Here is a 25292-nt window from a genome sequence, read left to right as displayed (position 1 = left end):
TAATGCTTATGTGAAATACTGTGATGTTAACATGAGAAACTTTTTTAAGCCCTTGAATTAAGGGGTTTTATATGTTCTAAACCAATCAAATTCACCTGTTAAATAATAAGCACCAACTTCACCTGTTGAATAATAAGCACACTAAACCCAACAATATTACTTATCTACAGCAGTAGATAAGGTTCCTCCTTTTTTGACTAGATTTGTAATTATTCATGTCCTGTGACATAAAGCAAAGAACATTTTTGCACACACAATTGCACTACTACTATGAATGATAGAATATAGCATTTTTGCTACTAAACAAAGGTATCATCCAGCTGTTAAGATTCTTTAAAAAACCCATACAAACCTCAGATCCTTCATCCATCACTAATATACAATTCAAACAGTATCAGTGAGTTCAGAGTAAAATATCTCACAACTAAAGAGACAAACTGAGTGTTAATCTCCAGTAATTGCACTTTCTTGCAAATAAAAATCTAGCCTTTCATCCTACAAATTCTAAAAGTATCAACATTGAACCCCAAAATTATTAAAAGAATGTGCTTAATATTGAAAAATGTTACTTTTAGAAACAAAGTAAACAAAAATTTGCACTAAAACACCCAAAAACAGAAACAAAATTCAAGGTCTATGCTAAAGGTTAGCACTGTGATAAAACCTTGGAGTCTAGAATACAAGATCTTAATTATATTATGAAAGCTTTAGAGTTCTAAAAGGGATCATTATTTTATCACATGAGAAAATATCAGTAAATCTGTACCACAGAATAGGAAAATACACCTTATCAGTATGTTTTCCAAAAAAGGAAGTGAACAGGGTCTATTTCACAAAGGGTTATGTATAGTGTCAGTTCAATTAGTTCTCTTCTAACAGTACCATGCTATTAGGCAGGAGATACAGTAGTTAAGCCTTTCTATGCCAATATAAGAGATTCAGGGTAACTCTTTCCCACTGAAACTCCAATACCATACTACAATTGGCAAAGTACATGCCCTCAAGTTGGAACCTAGTTTGCCCATGTTTAATATAGAACAATTCAAATTTAATGAATAATTTGTAATTTTTAAGGAACTGCAGATGACCTGAACAGTTACACTTTGTCTGGTAGAATCAGCTCTGGAATAATGGAAGAACTAGTCTTTTGCCTCTGAGTACAATAAGCTGAAGCTTAAAAAATGTCATCTAGTGAAATGCTATAATTCATTGTTGATTAACATGCAAGAAACAAAACACTCAGAAAGTAGTGTTAGGAGGAGATATGGGAAATTTACTGGTAGTTCCTCAAGACACAGTATTTGACAATCAGCTCAAGTACTCTTTTCCCTTGACTACAAGAATGGAGAGGCGAGGAAGGCTGCAGGGAGGCAGAATCTTACAATTGCACAAAGTACTTATCACCCAAATGCCATTCCTTTGTTCATTAAAAAAAAACCAAACAAAAACACAACAATAACAAAAAAGCACAACTAAAAAGACTGCATGAGTTCCCTCCATATTGCTGCAGTTGTCTTAAAAGAGAATGCCCCAGAGCTTGACACTAACGTGCATCCTACAATAAGATTCCCAAGTGCCTTTGCATAATCAGGGGCCATAAAACGAGGGCTAGGGCAGGGAAATACTAAGTCTGGTATTTTTCTAACTTTGTGGAGAAATTGATTAAGGAAGCTAAACAGCAAAAGCTAGTCCTACAAAAGCAACTAGGTTTCGGCTAGTTTAAGTCTTTGGACAAGCTCAAGTATCGTGAGCACAGATATGAGAACACATGCTAGCTTAGAAAATAATAAGAAAGTGGTCTTCCACTATCCTACCACCTTCCATCACCACTTAAAGTTGCAAAGAGACAAAAAGGAAATAAAGGCCGAAAAAAAAAATATGACACATTCTTTGAACATATAGACAGGCAATAAAAATCCTAGAAAAAACAACTAGGTAAGCTGGAGATTATTACTGCCAATATATTCGAGAATGAAAAGAGAGAAAATAATAGAGGATGGTTTGCCACCATCATATGAGCCAGGCTACGAGAAAGCCTTTCAAAATGCATAGCAGAAAAAAATCAGCTTTATGAAGGATAATTACTCCAGTCCATAACATTATGTACTTCAGTGTAGTAGAATTGCATTGCTCCAGATTAATTTCTTTTATTTTTCACACGGTATGGGAAAGCCTAAATATCCTGGCTTGCTTTGACTAAGAGGAACCTTGGAACAGCCATAATGGATAAGTAGTCATCTAGATCTGGTATCCAACTATGAATATTCTTCAGACTAAATAAATAAATAAGATCAAAAATCCTACTTAGCAGTCACTTTTTAATAATCCCAGATAGCTAGTGGCTTACACCTTGAAATAACTGCACTTACATTTTAGACATCTTGGCTACCTACATTGCATATCATTTCTATTAAAAACTGAATCACTATCAACACTTGATAGTTATTTACATTCAACACAGCTCAAATCTAAGAAAAACACTGAGAGATTAAGAGTTTACTGTCTTTTCAATAACATTAAAAAATAAAATTTGGTTTTCCATACATCTCCTTTAAGAGAAAAACAACAAGTTAACCATAAGAATATTCAAAGTTTATCTACTTCCTCAAAACACCTATGTTAATGAATACAAATGCATGTGCTTTACTCCCAAACACCCAATAGCTGCACTAGGCAACTTCCTCTTTTCACTGTAGCTCCTGCCCTGCACAATTCTTTACTTGAACTATCAGTACATGCCTCAGAGAGCAGGAAAAAAAAACACAAGACCATTAAGCCACTGAACAAGAGGGGAAAGCAATCACATCCCTCAGAGGGAAATGTAGCAGCCTTTTGCTTTTTTGCAAAACTGACAAATGAAGATAGAGGTCAACAGAAAAACATTTCCCCTTCTGTTTTTCTGCTGAATATGGAGTCTATTTTTGTATGAAAGTGTATTACAGTTCCTGAAATTTAAGGACAGATACTGAAAACAGAAATTCATAGGAAAAGTGAAGTGTATACATACCTCCAAAAGAATGCATTATCTTAAAAAATACTTTGCCTTGTTGACTAAGTTAAAAGTGGAAGACATACAATATGACTCAAAGCAAAGCACTGGGAAAAGTCCACTCTTGGTTAGAAGTATACTGTAATTCAAACTTTGTTTAAAAATTAGCGACAACGATAATTTTAAGAACAGAAACCTGAGAAGAGCCATTTAAAACCTGTAGAGCATTTAGTTTTTATCCTCAACCCAGTTGTATCAGTGAGATACCATCTCACTGACATTTTCCACAACTTTTTCTGCCTTCATCGTTTATCTTAAGCAAAAAGTTTATCTGTTCAAGTAATTTTTACTGACAATGTATACGTAATAAAAAGCACTACAACTATATAAACAAACAATATCCCATAATGTATTTTAGCATTCAGTTTTTCAAATGTCATATAAAAATTGACAGCTAGTATCAACTAAATAGCTCAGTCTCAACTGCCTTACCTGAGGTATGTACCATATATGAAGAACAGTGACATCATTAATCCATTCAAAAGAAAAATCACAGCAACATAAAAGGAAGCAGGGTCTCCCAACCCTAACAAACAAACAGTTAACATGTTGTCAAACATAGAAGAAAGATAATATTGTTTATAAACTACCGTACAATCAGCATACTATCTTAATATATCTACAGAAAGAGACAACAAAGTCAATGTCAGCAAGATTATTGTGGAGATTTGATCAGTAGACTAAATTTCTGACCAAAAAAAAAGAAAAAGAGAGAGGAGGGGTGCACACAGCATTGGGGCAGTTAGCAACTGAACAAGTGAATAGGGAAACGTTAACTGTAAAGAAAAAACCTGTGATGTATAGAAGGCATAATCCTCACTGAGAACATTCTCTACAGACTACATTTTGACTTCACAGAGCTTTTTAGAGCAGGTTTGTACTCCCTATACTCTCTCTTCCCATCTCTTGCAGGAGTAAATCCATCTTTAAACATATCACACACAATGTTCTTTGCTTTTTTTGTTTCATTAGAAGCCAAGAGATTTTCCAATTATGCAAGTCTTTCAATTTATTAATTCACAAACACTTCTGCACTCACAATTCTGTTGTTATTCTCTTTCCCATTATTTCTTTAAACCCTCCTGGCTCTAATCATTTCAGCAGTACAGCATAAAAAGCCTTATTCATTATAGAGAAGGTAGCAAAAGTTCATAGTTTCATATGCAGAAATGATTATTCACCATTGCTGAAAATACAGCAAGGCAGTTCTCTAAAGTAAGTTGATGCTATGCTCACCAGACATGGCAGTCTCAATAGTTGGTGTTTTGTTGGTTTGGTTTTTACAAAAAAAAATGAATGAAAAGTTATACATTTATTGCCTGTTTATTGCTTCTGACAAAGTTAGAGAAAGTGAGTCATTTAAGCTCTGAAGAAAGTTCTTATAGCCTTTGTGCAAAGGCAAAATACTAATTTGTCACAACACAGAAATTTTAAATGAGAAAATGAAACAACTTCAATATCTACCATCTATCACTCAGCTATAACCAACTGCAGAACATCTCAAAAGCACTTCTTGACAAGGTACTTTTATCACATAATATGTACCTGACAAGCTAATACTTCGAATGTGGAAAAAAGTGTCAGTGTCCAAGCTTTGGTGTCAAAATCAAAGTATGACTGACATTCTTATGCTGAATAGTTCACAAGAGGAAGAGGATTCTTCCCAGCAGAATCACTACAAAAGATTTCTCCAAAAGGGAGCCTTGTGGTTACCTTTTTCCCCTTCCTCCCCACTCCTCAGTTTGTAGTTAGGGGAAGAAATAGAGAAGGTAAGGTTTTGAAATGTGGGAACTTGCTATGTATTGGGGATACTACAGAAGCTACAAAAATTTAATACATGTACAGTGGCCTGCAGTTACATCTGGGACATCTTATTCTTTATAACAGTCCAACATTCTGAAGGCCCAGACTACAGCTGTGAAGTTTTGAAGTGTAGAAATTCAACCTCGGTAGGAGAAGCTACCTGTTACACAAAGCTCACATTCTCACCCCTGGTGTTCTTAAAGGTATCTTATTTTCACGCTTCTCACTCATGTGAACCTGCCAAAAAGACAGGCTTAGCCAAATGAAAGCATGTCAGTGATAAAGATACAGGAATATTTATTACTTCTAAAATACAGAAAGCCACAATTATATGCCTCCAGGAAAAAGCTATAATAAAACACAACTCACCTTCACAGCTTTCAACAGGACTAAGTCCTTTTCCTCTGTTTACAGTCCAACATGTCTTTGTTGGTACACCAAGGAAATCCATAAGGGCAGTATATATGCGGTACCAGCTGGCGAGGACCACCTAGGTGGAAAACAGGATTTGAAGTTTCTGAAAAGGAACTTCAAGATTAGCTCAATGCCCAAGGTAACCTCTCCTGACAACTGGCCCTCATTCAGCATTTTCTTAAACTCGGAATTTATCTCTACTATTTAGCATTTTCGAACATAATTTCCTAAAGGCATCCAACGTAGACCAAGTGATCATTAATAGACTAAAATTACACCTGCTTTAGAACAAACAATTTCATCCATCAAACTGAAATATTTGAAAAATTATATATTTTAACATTGTCTGAAAGATTCCTCATTTAACTATTTTTATCAGATACTAAAATCCCAGATTTTGTTGACAGAGGACATTTAGCCAAATCAAATCCAGTAAAACCAATTAATTTTTTTCTACCTGGCAAGAATATTAATAGACCAAATCTTCAGGGATTTTTACTCAGATAAACTTGGACAGGTTAAATTTAAGCATGCATTATAAAAAGTTTCCAGATGCAACGTAAGACAGTGTTTCCATTTTCCATGCAAAGGTCATGATGTTCTTATAACAACCACCACGTTAAATCTCAACACCTGACACAGAAAACATCAGTATTTTACACACAGAAAAATGATGACTCATCTCACAGCAAAGTCATCAGTTAGCATTACTGAGCTATTCTGTCAGGATTTAACTGACTTTATGGAGTTCATAAATGAGTAATGTGGCCATTTCAGTTGAGCTGCTTTGAAAGTTATAACCCAGGGGTCCCCAGACTGAAAATATGTTTCACCATTGCACTATTAGCTATTTTAGCCCTGTATCACAAAAAACATTCCCTCTTTTCTTTCCCCATACAATTAATAAAACTCTTTATGCTGCACATGCAGGTGCATTGTTCTACTTTTCTTAATGGGTTCAACATCCTGTCTAGTAATTGGATTTCAAGGCTATTTTTGATGCAATTAATTTTGAAATCCACTAAACAAACAAAAAAAATAAAATATTAAAATTCAGCTTTAATGTTACTATTGGGCTGAAAGAGCTGTAGGTATCCTAAAATATCAAACAGGAAACTAAACACTTTCCAAAAATATATGAGTATCAGAAGGAAAAGTTTCACTGCCAACAAATAAATCCACAGGCATCTTTCTACAACCCAGCCCCATTTTAGTCATAAGTAAAATTAGCTAGATTTCGAGCATGTATTTCAAATATTAAATTGGACCTATTAACAATTTTACAGTTATATGGAAACAAGAATACACAAGAAATAAACTTTAAACAAACAAACAAAACACAAGCCAAAAACAAAGAAAACCCCACAAACTAACAAAACCTCCCACAAATATTTACAGGAGGGGCAGATATCGAGCAGTAAGTGAATGAAAGGAGCAAAAGAGACTAATTGTCAGCCACAGAAAAGATAAATGAATTCATACCTTATCACCAAGTTCCACGAGTCAGTAAGATCTTAGAAAACTGAATGAACAGACAAGCACACAAACTTTCCACAGTAATCTGCCTAACACTCTTACAGAGTATCAGCCCCTATACCTGATTGCTCTTGTTTTGATTTCATCATCCAATTTTCTTAGTCATCTTTCATGGCGATATTGATGATTTTCTGAGAGAAGTTCATTTGACCAGTTACCTTTGATTTTTGCAAGTCAATAAATCTTTCTCATCCTAAGAAAATAACTTGATAGTATTCAAACATGGCACACATTCCTAATGATGCATTTCTAGAACTGAACTGCAATCTCTTTAGAATTAAAAACCAACCAAACGAAAACCAACAAACACATACAAAAAACCACACACAAAAACACAACCAAAAAAAAACACAAAATCAAAAACTAACCAACACTAAAACCACAAAAAAACCCACCAACCTCAAACAAACCCCAAACTAGCAAGAGGCTACCAAAAAGCACTCATCTATCGCATCTAGTTCTTACAGAGTAAGGAATTAAGAAGCAAATGAAACTACCATTTGCAAGTTTTAGAAATACATGCATGCCAAGAACTCTTACACATACAGTTCCTGAAAGCAGCTCTGCTATGGCAGAGCAGGAGATTAAATATAAATGCTGGTACCCAGTTATTAGAACCATCATTAGTCCTTTGTTCTCCAAAAAATAAGTTGTTGCTGACACACAGATTTACAGAAATGTACATTAACCAAAGCAGTTTTTCCTTTGCAAAATATTTGAAACACACTGGCAAAACCATGAGAGAAAGAAGAACAAACATTTCTGTACTTAAAGACATGTTCTTTTTAGTGACAAAAAAAGGAGAATAGGAACATAATCTAACCAGGTAACAAGTCTAACATCAAGTACATAGAAAACAACCGTAATCAGTCTTCTACTGAGGAACTTCTTTCACAACATGCAAGTAAACTATTGCCATTCATGGATTTCAGGACCACAGTGAACTGTGATGTGACAGTTCATTGTCCTACCCAAAATGCAAGCCAAAATAACCTCTCAGGACCTGTATCACCGCAAATATTATTGTCACATTCTACTGATACTTCATATGTCATATTTCCTGAAATACACAATGTCAGCAACTTTCAGTTCCTTTCAGTGAAAAGGACAAAAGAAGACAAGAAGGAAGCACAAAATTCAATTACAACTTTAGAGCATGAAATACTAAGATCTAGAAGTATTCACATTTGATTGGACATACTTGAAGCCTGAGAACTGATCACAATCTATGAAGTAACTTTCTTGTTTTAAATCTGGAACTAAAATACAGTATTTAAGCAACACTTTGTTGGTCATTACATCTTCATAAGTACATTTTCCAGAGTAACATTTCTTACAAATCTGTAGTCAAATCTGAAGAAATCAAAGATTTATCAGAAGGTATTATTTTTAAAACACATCTCACCTCTGGGTAAAGATTGAACCTTTTTAAGGTGTTAATCACTAAGGGATATTCAGTTAGTCTGTCATTCATAATTGCCCACACTCCATTCCAAAACGATGGTGCCTCAATAATGGTCTTGAAGTAGGAATAATAAAGACCCTATAGGAGAGCAGAATCATTGTGATTAAAGAGGTCACTTCTGCTTCATGAACTGCCATATAGAAGCTTCATTTTCAAATCAAATTTTGACAAAATTATTCAAGATGACTATACAGTATTTCAAATCCTTTCGATTAGTTCCACTGAAACAAGCAATGTGGGTTGTCTTCCACCTTGTTGCATAGGCAAATTTGGAAATCTCTCATTTGGGCTGGTTATACACTAGCATGGTAGTTCACAATTCTCAAAAGAAAATCAGCCAAAAGGTGCATGTGTACACAAACATTTATTAATACAAAAATAAATAAATAAATAAATAAATAAATAAGGCTACATAACAGGACTCTAATTGAAAGTATGCTACAAGGTACCTGTAGTTTTCTATTTTAGTTCCTCTAGAATCATATTTTAAAGTTACATTTTAAGTGAACTGTGAAAGGATACATTCATAACGATCAGCTGCAAGACACACAAATGTTTCGCATGTAGAAGTGTAATGTATGTTAGCTGCAATAGATCAATATATTTACTTATCCAGATGATATTAAGGAATTTTGGAAAGCCCACAATCACAAGATTACAGACAGAATTTTTCCAATAACTGATTTTTTATTGAAGCACAATCTAACCATTTCAGTGCGAAAAGCCATTTCTCTTTCTAGCGTTGACAGATGAGAAAAATGACGGTCATTTTCAAAAAGAGTTGTTATGTGGCACCTGTTAAAAAACAATAATAATTAAAACTGAATGAAGAGTTTTAGAAACTGCACTAAGTCATACATACCAAGGAACAGCTGGCAAAACATTCAGTGAAACCCCAAAGTTTACTTACAAACTGTTATTTTAATTTACTATAAAATTATATTATACCAACATTCTCCTCTATTTTGACTATTTTAAATGGAAAAAAAAATTAATCCAGAGCATTCATTAAATTCTATTACAGAATTAATTATAATACTCTAATGCACTTTAATTGAGTGCAGAAACACAGAATGATCAAAGGTTAATGCTAATAAAACTATCAACTCTACATATTAGGAATGAAAGTTCAAATATCTGACAAATGAAAAGAAACATAGATTAAAAACTGGTGAAAATAACAATGCGCACACAAGTAGTGCATGTTTTTTCCACGAAAATCTTCCCTGAGTTGTACTTTAATGCAGTTATCTGCCATTATATATAGATACGCTTACCATCAAAAGTACATTTAAATATAAATGGGAAACGGAAGGCAGGAAAAACGCAAATAATTTTGGAGGCAAAACTTGCAATTTCCAAGAGGCGCTTCATCTCGAGAAATGATGGAAAAAGAGAGAAACAGAGCAGTGCACATGACTCTGCTTTTGAATGGGAATTTGCAGGAAACAAATTACTAAAAATCAATAGTTCTTTTTGAGCTAGGAAACAAAAACAGAGTGGTAGAAGCTGTTACTTTTTATCTCTGCAAAAGCAGCTGGTGAAAATCAGGATAGAAGCCATTCTATTTCAAGTCTATACTACAAAAGGGAAGGGTGAGGATTAGGATGGAACCTGAATCACAAGGATTACATTGACAAAAAGTAGTTGAAAGGCCATTGCTGTGTATAGAAAGAAACCATTGGCCAGACTCCTCTAAAGAGGTTAGAGAGAATGTGATGCAAAACTAAGAAATTAAAGTAGAATCTAAATAAGAATAATATAGGAGAAAGTTGAAAGGATTTACCTGGACTTTCAAAACTCACTGAGGGTAATATGGTCTGTTAGTGGAAATATACCTGAATTTGTATAGCTAAGCAACAATTTTCCACCTGGAAAACAGGCTTCACTCTTCGCTGAACAGGCTTAAGAAACCTTTCATGTCAGCTTCACAAGAACAGAATTATTCATCTTAGAGACATACATTTGGTTTTCAGAGGGAAAATCTAAATGTAAATTATATCAATAGTCTGTCTAAATATGTCAAAATGATATTTTTGTTATTTAAAAATAATGATGTTACTCTCAAACAATAAATTTAACCTTACCAATGTAGGACTCCGGCCAAAGCGGCTGTAAAGGAAACAAAAGGTATCAAGTTACTAAAATATTTAAATCATGGAACATGGAATCATGTTCTTTAATGTAATTACAGTACTACTTCAGAGATGCATAGAAGGTACTCAGCCTCCAGAGGAACAGAAGAATAGGAACATCTGAGTTAACTTTCATGGCCAGCTCTGTGAAAATCTGAAGTTATACTGATTATGCATTCAGCAATAGGCAATGTTCCCACCTACATCCTGCATCATTCAAGTTGATCCGTCAGAATCTAATGCACCCATTTCAGCTACCAATAACAAAACTGAATTATAAGCATTTTTTATAATCAGCATAAATATTTTTAACATTTTTAAGATAACTACTGTGACTCTTCACTCAACTCCTGCTCAGATTTTGGCTAACACACAACTCATGCTGAGGCCTGATGTCTGCTAGGACCAGTGATGTTAGGTCAAAGCAAGAGCAACACACAAGCAGGACCCGGTGGCCAGAAATGGCTGAAGGTCATAATGCAGCTGTTAGCACCTGCAGCTTGCTGTCTTCTGCAGCCATAATCCTCACATTGATTGTCTGGCAGTTTCTTCAGAGTCTGCTAACTCATGGAAATGGTGTAGACTCAACTTCCAAGCTGGAAGGTATAAATACATCTGCTTACTCAGAAAGATTTTGAAGCAGATCCAGCAAGAGCTGGACTGCTGCGGCTTTTGTGCTTCCCAGTGTGATACAAGGGACACCTGCACCATGATGGAAGAGGAAGGATGAGCACTCCCATCAGCTACGTAACTATTTTGCTCATAGGTGCAGAAGTTAGGAGTTCTAAGTTGTGAATTAGAGAACTTGTGAGTTAGAAACATCAAGCATTAAGTGATGAATTAGTGAATTGCTGTGTTAGACTAGTCTGTACAAAGTGGACTGAGCCCTTGTTTGTAATGTTTGTTTGTTTTCTTTCCAAATCAGCTCATTAAGATAAAGTTTCATTTACAGAGTATATTGTCATGTAAATTTCAGAGATCCAAATAGGCCATGACAACCAATACAAACCTAAATGAGACTATAACTGCTAAAAAGGTAGACTCTACATAATAACTGTCCATTTGGAGACTATCTGCACTGTTGTTGGGCAGGTACAAAACCAGAGAGGTAATCTGAAGGACAAAGAGTTATACTGAAGAAAAGACAAATGATGGGTAAAACTGTCTAGCTGTCTAACTTCTTAAGAATGACCAGATCCACAGAGAGCAGAAGCGACATCGTTTTGCTTGGGCAGCACTCACGACATATCCAGAGATCACCATGGAAGCAAACCCAGCATGAGTAAGGGATAAAGGATAGGTATTTAAAGGGACCTTGGTGCTGCTTCTAGATCAAAGGTCTCTTGATTGCCCTCTAGGCACACAGTGGCTCTCTGCCATACAAAGGTCAGGTAGAGTGGTTGCCTTCAATCCAATATAATCTTTATGGTTAATGAAGAGCCCTTTTATCCCCATAGGCCATATGGAGCAAAGAGGGGAGGAAAACCACCCTCCCAGCCTCCACCCAGCTCTGGCCAGCAAGGTGCTGAGCCCCGTGTCCCTCTCCAGGGTGCTGATCTGCACACACCTACACCAGCTCACAGCCCTTGCTGCTGCTGCCACATGGTAAAACATACATTAAACGTCTGAGCATTAATGCAGAATAGAGTTGGAGAGTTAGTGAATGTGCATGTGTTCAGACTGCATGTTACATGCATGTGGTGGCCTGTTTCTGGAAAGCGGCAGGGCCAAGAGAAAGAAAAACATCTCTGCAAAACCACTAAATTTATGTGGAAAGATAAAGGGACTGAACATACATTCCATGCCCTAGTATGTATTCCCAAACCACCTGTTCCTACAACACAGAGCCTGCAAGTGCTGCTGCTAGCAATACTTGTTATCATTGTCACCAACAACAACTTCACGTAGTAGTTGAGGTTGTAGAACACCACACTGAAACTTCCTTAAGAGTTTTTCAGCTCCACTGCAGTCACTGAAGCAGTTTTCTCAAAGAGAATCTTGGATTACACAATGAATACCACAAGCTTTCATCTAAAACTTTACATTTTTACATATCCTTTCTAGGGAAAAAAGGGGGAAAAAAAAAAAATCACCAAAGGATTGCTCAGTATAGTTCACATTAAGTGGAATTTAATGTCTTAGGAAAGTTCCGGGAACTACAGGGTTGTTTTGTTTTGTTTTTATGCTAAGACAACTTACATTAGCTCTCATGGAGAGCTGCAAATTCCTTTTTCAGAAAAGCAGATATGGATATGATATGGAATCCAATGTAAGCACATTAGCTATAGCAGCAACACAGCAAACCACATTCCATAAACGAATGCATTTTGCAGTAACTGCATGGAAAGAAACAGAGCAGACCATACCTTTCTTAATTATTACTTATTGAGTCTCATGTTTGCACAAGGCATTATTTCATCTCTCAGCAGTGTCTCTAAGATTCCCAATAAAATTAGATGCTGAAATACAATTACACATACACACACATATCCCAACTATACTTGTTAGATAAATACAGTGAAGTCAAAATAAATGCATAATAGCTACCAGCACTGTTCATGATCTCAAATTAATGTCATTCCAAATAAGCCAAATACATAGTATTTTATTGTTACAAATAAATTATCTTTTAAAATGGAGACTGCATTTCAGAATCAAACATACCACTTATTTCACAGAGAAAACAATATATTCAAAACTGATACTTCCCTTCAGACAACATTTTATTTAAAGTCACTGCATTAAGTGTAAATACATTCACAGTTATCTTGAAGAATTTAATGTACATTTTTATACAAATTCACAATATCAGTTTAAGTCTAAAACAAACATCTTTTATAATCATACAGTAATTCATATAATTACTCACATTTGAAGAGACAATGCACTTAATTCACAGACTTACACTACGAGTCCAGATCGACATTTTTCAACAGACTGCATCCAGACTTACATTAAGCTAGTTTCTGATGGAAAACATGCAGAGCAGATCTCCCGAATTACCATCCTTTGATCCCATTAATGTCCTTACTGGGGAGGGAAGGAGGGAGAGGACAGGAGAGGAATACTCGAGTCCTGATGCTACAAAGACTCACACAGCTACTATGTACTTGAACTTGCAGATGCCATTTTCTTACCCAAACTAAAAAGCCCTAAAAGCAAAGCATATGATCAGATTTTTGCAGACTAGGGCTATTATGTAAAATCTGATAGTTTACTCTTCAAATTTCCTATTTTTGCCTGTGCTCTGTCCTAAGAAAAGCAATGTGAATGGCATATAAAAAGCATTCTAATGCTGGAAAATAAATACTGAAGAATAAAGCCATAACACACAGAATTCATTTACCGAGAGAACAACAGACACTGAGATCCAGGATGTGAAACTGACTAGAAACTGATTAATAACTCTGCAAGTCTCCCCAAAGTGACTAGGTTGGCATATAGCAGAATTGGAAACAACAAGGAACATGCAAGCATTGACTACATTTGCAGCTTAATCAAGATGTTTCATTGTGGAATTCTGTGCAAACTAGAAAGGACATCTTCAAGAATAAGGCCCCAATTCAATGGTCATTTAGAAAAAATAAAAATAAAAGAATAACACAAAACATAATAGGACAAATTGTCGTATAAGAATGTCCTTGAAAATCTGACAACTTTATTGTTACATGTAAACTGGAGAACATTCTTAAGAGAAAAAAAATCCACACCCTATAACAAAACTAGCTCCGAATGTGGGAGCTAACCTCCATTTTTAAAATTTGAACCTTAAAGCTTAAGCAGAAAAATAACAAAAATTCAAATACCACCAAAACTAACCAAACCCACTATTTCATATTTAATGTATGTACATTCTCTGCTACTGCAAATTCTGTATGCTGCTACATACTTCACTGTTAAAGGTTTAATCCTATTAAAAATACAAACAGCTCCCTGAAGTTGGTTATCTGAGTTTCACAGCGAAAATCAAACTCCAGAAATTATAAAGCTCTCTACCTAATCTGCTCTCAAATCTCAAATGAAAGCATTTTTCAATTTTGATCATCAGTTTACACTTCTATGTCAATTAAGTAACTAGTAGTCTCGGAAATGCTGAACAAACAGAGGTAAGCAAAGCAATTCAGGAACAGTTTATTCATCAATTAGTTTGTAAGCTAAGGGTTGTTTCCCTGCTACTATTTTACAATGCAATTCACCAAATTGAAGAAACTCCCTCTGGCAACAAGGACTACTGGTGGTGTGACTAATAAGGCTGGCATCTTTGGAGTACCCTGACAGTCTTTCAATATAATACTTCTAACAATTTATCTAATTGTGCGTCTGACAAATATGCTACTATTTAACATTTGTTAACTTTAGGAATGCATTTCCTATTTAATTTTGTAAATACTTTAGGTGCTTTTTCTAAGACTCTGGCCATTATGAATTTTATTATTTACTCCAAAATATTCCCAAAGATATTAACATCTAAATTTACATCCCCCTGCAGTTGTATATACTTCCACCCGTAATCTTTCCAAAACAAGCTCTTTTAATTACATTACTTAATAAGAGTTGCTTTTATTTTCTTCCTAAAAATAAATGACTGGAGAAATTAATAAATATCTGCACAATTATTTTCCTACAAATGTTCTGATGCTGCTACAATAACAGGTTTACAAAATTTACCAGGTAGGAAGTTATTTCCTGTCCCTTTTCAACATAAGCTATGCTCTTCTATTTTGCCAAGTTAAATTTCCAAACATATTTTTATACAGTTTACAGTTCCAGAGAAAGAAAGATAAAAAGAACAGTATTTTACCCCAACATATTCCTTCTACTTACCGAGAAGGAAAGTGAGCCATATCTTGCTATCAGCTTTTACGATGAAAGCCCTTCTGTCCTCAACAAATACTGTCAACAGAAAATAAGCATTTTAAGCGTCTATTGAGAACAGCCTCTGTAAAAAGAAATCTGCTTGAACTCTGCAGCCTTAGTTTTCTGTAAAAATCTTAACTTCAAAACTGCTGAGAGAAATTGCATACAGCTAGTTGGTAACTACACATAAAAGCATGAAACATCACAAAAAGACTATTAAGGCAACTGCACAAACCACGTTTTTAATTCCTGCAATAACTTTTACAAAAGAACTTGTCAAAAGAGGATTGGTTCAGAGACATGTTATTGACAAATCTGCGCAAAGAGAAAGTCAGACTTTGAAAGAATAAGCAACCCTCCGTCCTCTCAACAAAGTGCTATCAAGAAATAAGCTGGTCACACCAACACCGTAAGCAGAGCGAGTCAACACGATTAGAGGGGCTGTTTTAACAAGTTACACAAACAGCACATTGTCCCATTGCTCCCCCAAAGGATGCTAGAGTGGTAAAAAAACCCCTTTTCCTCTCCCTCACCTCCAATTCTCACCGATACCAGTGTGCGGGTCTTTTTTTTTTTAACCTCCTCCCGTTGCGACAGACACGAGCAGAGCAGAAGAGCCACCGGGCGCTGCCCCGGGCAGTGCCACACAATCCTCCCGCGGGCACACGCCGGGAGGCCACAGGGGGGACAAGGCGCTTCGCTCCGCTCACTCCCGCCCCCCGAACGCCTTCCCGGGGAAGGGAGTCCCGGAGTTCCCCTTTTCGCGGCAGCGGAAAGCTACCAGCCCGTGTGAGGGGACCTTCCGCGCCGGGCCAGGCAACTCCACCGACACCCGGAAAAGGGGAAAGGAGGCGAGACCGAGACTCATCCCACTTCCCCCGGGCGGAAGGGCTGGCCCCCCAGCCGAGCGGAGGCAGAGGGAGCGGGGAGGGGGCAGGATTTGGAGGAGGGGGGCGGCTCCCTCCCCTCACCCCCCCGCCTCACCTCGGAGCCGGTGCCTGCAGACGCCCAGGAGCCTCCAGGGGCCGCGGCCCAGCGTGTCCCGCTCCCCATCAGCCGCGGGCCCCTCCCTGCAGGGTCTCTGGAGGTCGCTCCTGGCTCCCCGCCGGCCGCTGCCTCCCTTCCGCATGGCGCGGGCCCCGCCGGGGACCTGCCCGCCGGGGGTGTGCGGAGGGCGCACGCTGCCGCTCCCGGGGCTGGCGCCCGGCGACTGGCGCTGCTGTTGCCCGGGCTTGAGCGGCGGCGACTCTTTGTTCCTGCCTCGGGTCAGGACCATCTCCGCATAGTCCCCGCCGCCACCGGGGTGCCGCGCCGGAGGGGAGGCGCGGGGGGCGGCGCTCAGCGAGGAGGTTCGCCCACCCCCAGGCAGGGCCCTGAGGCCACGGGGCGGAGACAAAGCCAGCGGGCTCGTCCTAGCGGGGCGGAGGGGCGGCCGATCACCGCTCCGCCGGGCTGCGCCGCCACTGCCGCCAGCGCCCGCTCCGCCCGGTTGGCCACGTGGGGGCGGGGGCGGCGCTCGGCGGCGGGGCGGGTAACGGCTCCCGCGCCCCCGCTCCGCCCCGCTGCTCACGCACGCGCCGCCCCGCAGCCCGGCGGCCGCGAGGAGCCGTTGCTCCCCCCCTCCCCCGCCGCGCCGCACGTGCTGCCTGCCCCGCGCGCGCGGAGCTCCCGCCGCCCCGCGGCCTTCCGCAGGGGGCGCGCGCTCGGGCGGGAACCGGGCTGTTCCCGCTCACCGCCCGCCGGCCCCCATTGCCTCCGCCTGTGCCCTTCCTGCGGTGTTGCTCTCGGTTGCCTTTCCCGTTTATGAGGAGAGACGGAGAGAGCTGAGTCCGTTCAGTCTGGAGAAGAGAAGGCTGAGAGGGGATCTCATCAATGTTTATAAGTGTCTCAAGGGTGGGTGTCAAAAGGGTGGGACCAGACTCCTTTCAGTGGTGCCCCACGATAGGATGAGGGACAACAGGCACAGACTGAAACAGAGGAGGTTTCATCCGAGTATGAGGAGAAACTTCTTTACTTTGAGGGTGCCAGAGCACTGGAATAGGCTGCCCAGAGAGGCTGTGGAGTCTCCTCTGGACACATTCCTGTGCGATCTGCTCTGGGTGAACCTGCTTTAGCAGGTGGGTTGGACTAGATGATCTCCAGAGGTCCCTTCCAACGCCAACCACTTTGTGATTCTGTTTATAAACCCTTTGGCCTTGTAAGGATCATCTTAATTAAATGAAACCATACCCAGAAAGACAGGAGATCTCTCTGGAGTGCTGCCACCTTCAAATCCGCGAATTTTAACTGCCAGAAGGTGTCGGGGGGGACTTCCCGGCCACAGAAAACACCTCTCTCTCCACTTCTTCTCCTCGTTTTTGGAGCTGAAACATGGGTTTGCCTTATCGTGTGCCAGCAATGCAGCAACACCCGAGTGGCCTCGGCCACAGGCGGGAGAGCTCAGCAGGGCTTCCTGCAGCACCAGGCTCCAGCAAAACAAGGGCCGCGAGCAATGCACAGTTCCGGCCAAAACCATCTTTCTGGGTTCAGGGCTTAAAAGGTCTTGTTACACAGAGGCCCTGTGTTATACAGACCCCTGAGGTCTGAAATGTTGTTTCGTGACTTTTCAGAGACCCGAAATATTCTTTCGTGACTTTTCTAGAGCAGTGACTTATCTTCAGCACCTCACTGCAGCAATTACTGTAGCTCCTACACTAACAACTGTAATTACTGTTCTTTTAAGGGTTGTGAACATACAACACAACTCCCAGTCCCAGCTACACAAGCCCTAGCTACAGCAATACTACCTTTCCTCTTCCTGTGCCTGCTTTTTTGCTCAGCACACAACAGTGATCAGTGACTCATCCCACAGGGATACATTAATTACCACTTTTTGATAATGTCGATACAATGTAGCAGAGTATAACCTCTTAATCAACTGCAACCTCTCCAAGCAGATCAATTTCACTTTCCTCTCTGTCCCCTTCCTAATTTTTTCTGCTGAAAGTTCTTTCTTGACTGTACATATTCCTTGCCTCCCATTGCTGCCTTCAGGCTTTTCTTCGACCTTGCTCACTATTTCTAGGTTTCTGCTCCTAAGTTTCCTACATGTTTGAGTTTTCTTGGCATCATCTTTCCACTCAACTCTTCACTTATTTTCCATGACCTTTCCACCCCTTTCCTCTGACATAACAGATGCACGGCTCTTGCTAAAATGTTCGCAACTTCAGTTATTAGTTTTCACCTCCTTTTCCTAACTATTTTTTATGAATCCTATCCTGTGAAATGCAAGGTTTGAGTATTATACAGCAAATACCATACTAAGTATTTAAAAAACATGCTTAATAAATATATAGCTGGCATATCATTAGCATAGGAAGGTAATTTTGATCCAGATTCCGCTACCAAAGTAACAAATTTCTGAGAAGAGGGTGGCCTTTGCTGTCTTTGTGGTAGTAGGAAGGTTGTTACCACAATAAGAGTATGAAAAGACAAACTGATACAGCTGGATAAAAGAAGTCTGTGGGACTGACAGAGGGCCTGTGTGTCCACAACTGCTTTTGGTTCCACATTTCTTCACTTGTTGAGGGAAAATCATCCTTCTACTACCATCTATTTTGGGGAGATAATTACAAAAAGGATGTGTTACATTGATCTCAAAAATGAGCAAGGAAGAAGTAATATTTTTCATTGGACTAACTTATATAGTTATATAAAACAGCCTGTTTCCTGACCATGCAGGCCCTTCTTCCAATGTGAATTACCTGTAGCAGTTTAATATTTCAGTAAATACTTATCTGTGCTTATTATGTACTAAATATAAATGAAAGTGTAAAAGGAACACCACTTGTATGTTTGAAGACTACAGACTATTTTCCGACCTGCTTTCCTAGAGAAAAAGTTCCACAATCTGCTCTTTTTTGACTTTTATCATGCTGCCTTGTCATAAATTTAGTAATGAAAGGAGTCTATTGTTGCTGGCTGAGTGATTGAAATGTATAGACTCCAGATAGTTAAGGAGTTCTGCATGTAACTGGCATAGAAAAAGAGTAAGATGATATGTTCTGCTCTTTTTAACTCCTGAAAGCTATTTTCAATTTTTGCCAAAATCAATAGTCATGGAACACTTAGGAACTTGAAGGGTTGAGATTATTAAGGTTCAAATGATAGCTGTGGGATGGCTTGATCATTGAGATTAACTGGGCCTGCTCCAACTTGCAGCAAATCAATTACTTTCAGGCTGTTTTCTTTTATTAAAACTCTTCAGGCAATTTATTTCAAAAGGTACCACCCACAAAACCTGATTGAAAAGGCACATACTACTGAACTAAACAGCTTTAAAGATTTTAAAAGTTATTGTAAGAATGCAAAGACAAAACATCACATTCTTAAATGTAAAGGTGCCCATATTCACCAGCTATGAATTGCTAAAGAAAACTGTCAGTGCTGCTTCAAAAGAGCTGCAGTAGAGCAGTACACCTCTAAAAATAAAATGACACTTCCTTCACTCTGCAACAGACACAAATAGTAAGAAATAAACCTTGAGTTTATATCATCACAGGAGTAGCATATTTATCCAGAAGTGCTCTGTTTATTTCCAACATCATGTTTCATACAGAGTAGCTCATCACTGATCCTGCACATCTCAATGAAAGCAGTGATCCCAGTAAGGCAGCTGTTTATAACGAAAAGAGGTGAAGGAAATGTGATAACTCTGAAAGTAAATCTGATTTCTCTCAACCCTTGAGGGTGCTGAAGGATATGTACAGGCCACGGGAGAGAGATCACCTTTATCAACTTATCCTAACTTATTTTGTCCAGGGACAGTAAAATCCATAAGATGTTGCTCCACAGTTTTATGCTGTCCCAGCACAAAGCACATCCTGGACCACAGCCTTCCAGTTTCTGCTAGGTCTGCCCTATCTCCCTGACCACACATTGTCCAAGATCACTGGGCTGTCTCTTCATATTTCCAAATCCCTCTGCCAGATATCAGCAACCTCAGGATGCTGAGCTGGATGGTGGTTGTGACAAACTGTCAATGAAGATAACTGACAGTCCTCAGGTATCAGGTCCTGCAAGTAAAACACATTGCCTTGGCAGTTCCTGCATATCCTCTAGCAGTATTCATTCCTCAGGACATTGGATAGGCACACCTCATTACAAAATAGTCCAGAGATTGCTTTATTTTCCTCTACTCATTCTCATCTTCTGTACTGTTTCTTGCTATCAGTTCTCCCACTCTTCATCTTGCCTCAAGCGAGACACTCACTTTGCGGTTTATTACCAATACCAACCCCTTCTCTCTCCCAAGGTGATCTGAATAAGAGTACCCGTAGAGAATTTCATTTTTATATCTATAATAATGTTTCTTGTACTGCTCTGCTTTGTTCCAGTGGCACTACTTCAGAGCATACCCTGCAGATTGTGTGGCAAGGCTCCTTTTGCCACCTACCACAGGGTTCTGCTTTCTGTGAAGTGTGTGTTGATCCCCCACACTTTCACACATTCAGCAGCAGACTTAATAATAGCAGGACTGCATTGTAGCAAGTTAGGGAACTTCAGGCTCCTTTTCCTTTTTTTTTTAATTCCAGGGTTATAATGCAGTGAAGGCATAATCTGGGAAGTATGTCTCTTCAGCAAATAGTTTTGTGGCTGCTTCCTGGTTAGATGTACTCAACCTAGCATTGAACTAGCTATTTTGAGTGTTGACAGCAACATAGATGGGCAATGTGGAGCTCAGAGCCTCAGCTAACTAGCCAGGCAGTTAGAGCATTTTGAGCTCCATACCATATGGCTGTAACTGACTTAACTCATTATTAGGATCTACTTGAGCTTCATCCACAGAGAAGAGAAATTCTTACCTAAGGAAGTAACTTTATGAAAACAGAAATAGATGGGACCTCTTCTTGTGAGGACTGGGCTGAACAGAAGTGCAGAAGGCTCTGGAGCCTCTTAAGGCAGAAGAAACAAGATTGCCCTTGAAGTTTGCATGTGGAGGAATCTGCCAGCAAAACGCAGCAGATTGTAGTGGCAAACAAGTTATAGTGTATACCTTGTCCTATTTAACAACTTTGTGAGGCCAGTTCTCTTTCTGCAGGATATGAATATCCCCCACTTGAATTAACTCCTTTAGACATACATTGTCTGTATCCTGAAGAGGGAAAAATTATGCTCCTGGTGAGTTAGTAATACAGCAATCTGATCTCTACTTGCACATCTCTTTTCACATTTCTCTTCTCTCACTTTAAAAATTGTGGTTGCATTTTAACTATATATATGTAAGTATTTAAAACTGAAGCATCTATGTCTGTATAGCTAACTTCTCATACAAGCAAAAGCTTTTTTCTACTAGAAACAAACAACAACAATTTACCCAGCCTGCCTACCCTGGCAACAACAACAAAAAAAGCACATTTTTAGAATGAGAGGTCCTGAAGACCCTTCTTTCTTTGACACAGAAACTACCTCCTTCATTTCTATAAAGATGATTGTAAGTCTCAAACTACCTGCTGCCAGAATAGTGCCAAACAACATTAGTGATTCAGAGAATGCAATTACTCTTCACCAGACTTTTTCCGATTTCTAGGCTTTCAGTTTCCACTACCATTTTCATGCTATCTTAAATGCTTCCCTGCAGCTCTGAAAAAAAAAAAAAGCTAAAGAAAAAGGAACAGGAAAAAAAATTAAGCTATACTGGGAATCTCATAGTTGTAACAATTCTCCAGTCACCCTTCCTTCCTTGCTGCAGACAGAACGATCCAAGCAGCACAGCCAACCATTTGCCCTGTTGATCAACTGATTTGGGAGATTTGCCAATGCCCCTTCTTATAACATGGAGTGCAACCATCTCCTCCCAACTGGGGCCTGGAATGTTTCTGTAATTCTTCACCGTTCTGAGGGCTTTTAACTCCTCTGCACAATATAATCTCCTTACAGCTTTCGAAATGAAGATCTCTTGCTGTACGCTCCATGTTCTTACTGCGTGGCATTTGGTCACAGCGAGTAGTCGCGTTAATTTGGCATAGATGCTGTGATTCACAGCCACAGCAACTGCATCTTGTTATGCTTCTATTTGGAGTAGCAAATTATAAAGCAAGTTATCTGAGGACCACAGAATGCACTGTTACGAGAAGTGATGGATCCAGTTTACCCTAACCTGATTTACCAGCCACCATGGTTTTGCTCCATTTTTTGCAGATTTGGTGTTTATCTGGTGTGTCTCCAAGTAGCCGTTGCCAAAAGATGCATCAGAGAAGTTGGAGGAAACAGCTTGCAGCGACAAGCAGGAGCTAAGTGACAACAACAGAACAGGATAATTTGAACGTGAGCTGAGCTATTACTGTATTTCATGGCAAATGCCCTCTATGCAAGATTGAGACACCATTTATGGTGGAAATACAAGAAGGTCAGCAATGGACTTAGAAAAGAAACATGAGAAAAGCAATGATCTGGAAGTGCTTACAAAATGGCTTTTCAGTTAACAACTGGCAGAGCAGCCAGACGTGAGAAACAGTAGGGCTCTGCAAATACATTTTTGTATCAAAGTCAATAAACCTGCACTGCTGGAGTTGTACTGGCAAATCTACTTTGGCAAAAGAGCGAAGGTAGCTTCTGTGCCATTGTGAAATACTTACAGACAGCTGTATCAGAAACAGCGGTAGGGTGTAAGTTTGCCTGTTTAGATGTTACCATGTTTATTTCTGTTTCATCCTGTGCCTACTCTGATAGTTATTTCAGTATATCCTTTAATTAAGGTAGAGAAGAGGCAGATTAATTACCCACAGACAGTGGCAGCAAGTATCTTTGGCAAACTAAGCAAATGGCAGACCAGACCAAAGACAAGATGATCCTGCACATTAAACACCCCTTAAATGACAAAGCCATGACTTGAGAATGTTGTTTGCTTCCTGTATATGACTGAGAAAATGTGAATTCTTTGTGACAAACTGAAGTGACTAACATGGTCACTTGGGGGACTGCAAGGCTTACTACATTGGTAAATCTGGTCCTTTCACCAGAGATTTTATCAAGGGGAGAAAAAACAATGATGAGGCTACAAACCCTTTAATTTATACCCACAGAAAACTAAAAATGTAATGCAAATTTTACACACAAAAAAGTTAAAAATCCCATATGGAGTCCTTGTAGGTGACTAACAGCAGCAGTTTATGGCTTCCTCATCTCCTTCCTCACCTTTTTAACTTTTTGATTATCTGTCTCAAATCACGATCCTGACTATTTGTGTGCTTTCATTATAGGTTCTGAGACCTTGCTAATAACAGCACCCAAATCAGGCTTTAAAAGCTGTGTTCCCAAAACATTAAGATGTGCCACAGCATCAGACAGCTTGATGGAATTGATCGCTTTCTTTCAGTTTCCCAAGGCGGAGATATAGTTCATTTGTAAGCATCATGGTTTTACACTACCTATTGGTCTGTCGCCCCCCCCTTACTTTTTCACATCACTACTCTATTCTCTTGAACTGATGAAGAAACAAATAGAGCTCCCTTTCAGTTGTAATAACGTGTTTGCCTGTGTTCATCAGCTGTGCTGAAGAATGGGTACAGCTATGACCCAGTTTGGAGCGTATTTCTGAGGTCACAGTGCCCTCTACTGTCTAAGACGTCCTCTTGACTTCTGCATCATTTTGGTTTTAGAGGAAAAACAACAAAAAAACCAAAACCAAACCCAACCAACCAAACAAACAAACAAAAAAACAAACAAACAAAAAAAACCACCACAAAACAAAAAGAACCCCACAACAGGGCAACACCAACACAGCATGCCAGATGTTTATACATACTCACTAAAGAGAGCAACTTTTTTTCTTTTTCCTCAGATTTAACACATTCATTTCTATTTCAAGAGATGCTTTCATCCTGCCTATCAGGCCAAATCTGGGTTGATTGGGCAGAAAACAGCTTGGCCAGGATACAGTTGTTCCTTGTGGACTATAAGGCTGTTTTGCCAGTCACTGTTAATTTAAATTTAACCACTGATCTATGCAAGGTTTTAATCACACCTGACTTGTAAATGTTGAGTAATTCCAAATAAGGAAGCACTCTAACATATATGCAAAGTAAGAGGACTCAGGCCTGTGTTTCAAGTACTAATTGTAAATACCTGTGCCACAGATTTGTGTTGCTCCTGGTAATCATTCTGACTCTGCAGATATAAATCACCTATTAGATATGCAGATGTTCTTTACAAATTCCTCTCCTGCTTGTGTTTGCCTTCACCATCTCTCTTAATGAGTGATCTGTGGTACTGTAGGTGGTTTCACTCCCCTGCAGGTGTCCCTTAGAGAACCAACGCACCATCCTACAAGTGAGGCTGGGACCATCCCCGCCCTCTTGCCAACTCACCTCTCACAGGTGACCAAGATACCTTGTGACACTCCTTCTGTCACCCCAAAGCCCTGTTCACCTTCACACAAGACATGGGCTGCTTTGCCCACTCAAACCTTACCATTAGCAAATTCTACTGGCTTTTGATTTTAGCAAAGAGAATTCAAATCAGAAGAAACACCTATAGCCAACAAAAATCCCTAGCCTGGCACACTTCTTAAGAAGCAGGTAGCACTGAAGGGGTTATGTGAGGGGCCAGGATGAACATATCTTTTTAAAATGTCCTCTTTGTTTCACACTCTGAATTTTTTTCCCTTGACAAAACAACTTCTTATGCTACCAGAGAGTAGCAGCTGGCTTATTGTTTCACAAGGCAGGTGCAACTACTCCAGCTCCTCAAGGTGCAACAACTTGTTTCCCAGTAAGGGATCTTGTAGCATGATTCCCCATCACATGACATGTAGGAGTTCAGAGGATTTTCCTTCTTGAGAGTTTACATTAATGATATATATCAGTGTATATATTAATGATGGACTGAAGCCTGAATATAGTACAGAGTTCATTTTCTGATGTTAGTCTGATAGCAAAATGAGGGGAGTTCACTAAACAATGCACTTTCAAATGTACACATGTGTGTGTTTGCATGCATCTATGTATAAAAAACAGCTATAAAATAATAAAAAAAAAAACATAACCAGTACTGC

The 25292-nt window shown here is 39.2% G+C and overlaps 1 protein-coding gene across 1 annotated transcript in view; it reads right to left on the bottom strand.

Moving 5' to 3' along the window:
• DPY19L1 (dpy-19 like C-mannosyltransferase 1) overlaps positions 1-17774 on the bottom strand; it is a gene marked incomplete at both ends in the record, with an annotated part of 46672 nt that extends 28898 nt beyond the window's left edge. The window contains 8 exons of the mRNA XM_080364181.1: positions 3482-3575; positions 5222-5342; positions 8208-8345; positions 8975-9062; positions 10355-10379; positions 15227-15295; positions 16244-16942; positions 17489-17774. Coding sequence (XP_080220307.1) covers positions 3482-3575; positions 5222-5342; positions 8208-8345; positions 8975-9062; positions 10355-10379; positions 15227-15295; positions 16244-16942; positions 17489-17774 — 1520 coding nt within the window. The remainder of the gene's footprint in view (positions 1-3481; positions 3576-5221; positions 5343-8207; positions 8346-8974; positions 9063-10354; positions 10380-15226; positions 15296-16243; positions 16943-17488) is intronic.
• Between the last annotated feature and the right edge of the window lie 7518 nt (positions 17775-25292).

The sequence above is a fragment of the Nesoenas mayeri genome (assembly GCF_963082525.1).
Source record: "Nesoenas mayeri genome assembly, chromosome: 2".
NCBI lineage: Eukaryota > Metazoa > Chordata > Aves > Columbiformes > Columbidae > Nesoenas > Nesoenas mayeri.
This window is presented reverse-complemented; position numbering and strand designations above follow the sequence as displayed.